This window comes from Gavialis gangeticus, unplaced genomic scaffold (assembly GCF_001723915.1).
Source record: "Gavialis gangeticus isolate Ggan-Ray unplaced genomic scaffold, GavGan_comp1, whole genome shotgun sequence".
In the NCBI taxonomy this organism is placed as follows: Eukaryota; Metazoa; Chordata; order Crocodylia; family Gavialidae; genus Gavialis; species Gavialis gangeticus.
In genome coordinates this window covers 3,223,492-3,226,192 of record NW_017729031.1, presented here as the reverse complement: position 1 = coordinate 3,226,192, position 2,701 = coordinate 3,223,492, and the positions used below count along the sequence as shown (strand labels likewise).

The window sequence follows — 2,701 nt, the reverse complement described above, 5'->3', positions numbered from 1 at the left end:
AGTAGCGCTTGCACAGTGTAGACAGAGACCTGCAAAAAATAAAATCGAGGAAAACACCAACCTTTTCATCCTAGGCTTTCCGCTTCCTCTTCCTGGGGAGTTTGCAAGTTCAGTTTCCCAAATTACTTAAGGGAAAGAGCCCCATCCATCCTCCTTTCCACTTTTTATTACTATTCTGTCAAAGCCTCTTTCCTTTTTCTGCAATGGATTGTGGTGTTGGTGCTTCTCGCTTCGACAGAAAGAAGACGAAATTCTATTCGTTTACATGGTTTTATTGTTGTAAACATTAAAATTGTCTTTCTTAAAGAAAGAGTTATCAGGAAAAAAAAATTCAGCGTCTCTAACTGTCATACACCATAGAAAAAAAGGCAGTGACTTGTATAATGTGCCGTACTGGAAATATACAAAGAAAAATACTACAGGATATGGCAATATTAAAAATATTACTCGAACATAAAATAATATATTAACCGACAATTTTAGACATAAAAAACAAAACAAAACCAAACAAAAATTCAAAGTGCTCAGTAATTTCCAGGGAGTTATGTATATTATAAGCACTCTGGAAACAGTCATAAGCTGCTGCATGCAAGATTTGTTTAGCTTTAGACAACAAAATAATCAAGATATAAACTTTTTTTTTAATCAACATCAACAGTACATACAACACTTACAAACAAGGAATGTCGGACGGTGTTTACAAACACTATGTGTCCCTTTGCCAAGGAGCTCGGTTCTGTAATACTTGTGCCCACCTATTTTACAATTGAGAAAATGTTTGAAGCTTAGATAACTACCAATCTTTATAAAATCTAACAGACTACATAGTGTCTGAAATACTATTTATAGAATATAGACATTACTGAAATAGCAAGTGCCTATAACATTGTCATCCTAGAATCATCATGCTTGCTTTCCCTTTGTATGGAGTTAGCTATTTCTCTTTTTATTTTCCTTTTTTGCAAACTCGTTTATCTTGGGGGGTTTTTTAGAATCGGTTTTAATATTTCTTCATAAATAGGCACAGAATATTTTCTTTAAAAAAAAGCCAAACTGCATTTGATAAATTTACAAGCCTTTGCCTTCTTGAATTTCATGCCACCCACGCAACATTTACTTTTAGTATATATTACAGCTTTCTTTTACAGCAGAAAACTTTTAGTCTTTAGGAGGGTGAGATGTGTGGGTCACCTTAATACTTTATCATATGAGTCGTAGCTGCGCACCCGGCGTTGCCAGATAAGTTGGTCTTTTTACTCAGAAGTCCTTATTAATAAATTCTTTTTTAACCGATAATAAAAAGTTTATACCATGGTATTTGTGTAGTCCATGATCTGAATCCATGACGCCCCAGAGCCAAAATGCCCAGTCACGCTCTGCCTGCAGGAGGTTAGCAACACTGTTTTGTTTGATGGGAATCTGGCACCCAAAGGCGCTGCTTTGTGCACAGGGGAGTTCCCCTTCAGACAGGTGGAGTTTCTTTCAAGTTCAATTTAAGTGCATGGGAAAAGTCTTAAAAAGGTAAAGTGTCCAGAAAAAGTTTGTCGATTATTGCTGGAGGTGGCACCAAATCTTCCAGTTTCAGGTAGAAAATGCGTTGCAGCCCCTGTGTGCAAAGAGTGCGGAGTTCAGGGAGCTTCCCCAAAAGTTTGGACAAATAATTGGGGCGATTCAAGCCCCCGTTATTGAAAGTCACATGGTCTTTGAGACAATTTACAATCTTGTTCTGAAGTTCTTCCACCCTCTTGGGTTCCTTGAGCCCATGCCTCTCTGCAAAAGACAAGGAAGCGGGACGTTACAGGTCTGGCAGCAGGGACGGGGCAAGTGCAAGCAATGCTAGGCGGAGGAAGGGAGCTCGGCACTGACCTGTGACCATGGCCAGGGCCGCGATGCAGGAGAAGGCGGAGATGTCGATGTTCATGTTCTGCAGGTTGGAGGAGAACTCCACGATGGAATCGATCCACTCCCCGAAGCCGCGGACACACTGCAGCCTGTGCAGCACCACCCCGTTGCAGAAGATGAGCTTGCCCTCCACCGGGTTGGACCTGCGAGGCGAAGAGCCGGCAACGTGAGAGAAAACCCGGGGAAAGCGAGCGAGCGAGCGGCGGTGGGGGGGGGGAGGAAGAGCCAAGCTAAACAACTCATTACTTGAAGAGCAATAAATGAAGGATTTAAGGGGCACCTAATTACCGAGGAGTTAATAAAACGCAGCCCAGCGGACCTTGAAAGGCTGCGATTTCCTGGCGGCCCCGAGGAGCCCCAGCGGAGGCCGGTACCTGTAGGCCAGGCGCAGCACGAAGAGCTCCAGGAAGGCGGACTCGAAGAGCAGGTCCTGGTCCGTCTTGGGGAGCTCGGGGAAGCCGGGGATCTTCTCCGCCCAGCCCCGGATGATCTCCATGGAGCCGGTCAAGAGATCGTAGAACTGCTGGATGTGCTGCGTGTCGTCGCCGCCCATCTGGTAGTCGGGGTTAGCCTGGAACTGGGATTGCATTTGAAAAAGCACTTAATGAGGTTCTCTAAAATATATAACCCGTGAAATTGCCACCCCCGGTTCTAGTAGGGAGCCAGGCTTTTATAACAATTAAACCTCTCTCTGACCACTGAGGAAATGAGATGTTCCGGGGCAATTAATTCAATTAGGGGGGTGCGAGGAGGTCGCCGCTTTCAATATGGAAATGGGCATCTCCGTGCAGACGCGAGC

The 2,701-nt window shown here is 44.2% G+C and overlaps 1 protein-coding gene across 4 annotated transcripts in view; it reads right to left on the bottom strand.

Moving 5' to 3' along the window:
- Window positions 1-256: 256 nt before the first annotated feature.
- The window catches only part of NR4A2 (nuclear receptor subfamily 4 group A member 2), a 12,316-nt gene continuing 9,871 nt past the window's right edge, over window positions 257-2,701 (bottom strand). For all 4 annotated transcript variants that reach the window (XM_019522389.1, XM_019522388.1, XM_019522390.1 and 1 more), the window contains 3 exons: window positions 2,277-2,479; window positions 1,867-2,045; window positions 257-1,770 (listed from right to left, as the gene is read on the bottom strand). In XM_019522389.1, the coding sequence (XP_019377934.1) occupies window positions 1,514-1,770; window positions 1,867-2,045; window positions 2,277-2,479 (639 nt within the window). In that variant the 3' untranslated portion in view covers window positions 257-1,513. The remainder of the gene's footprint in view (window positions 1,771-1,866; window positions 2,046-2,276; window positions 2,480-2,701) is intronic.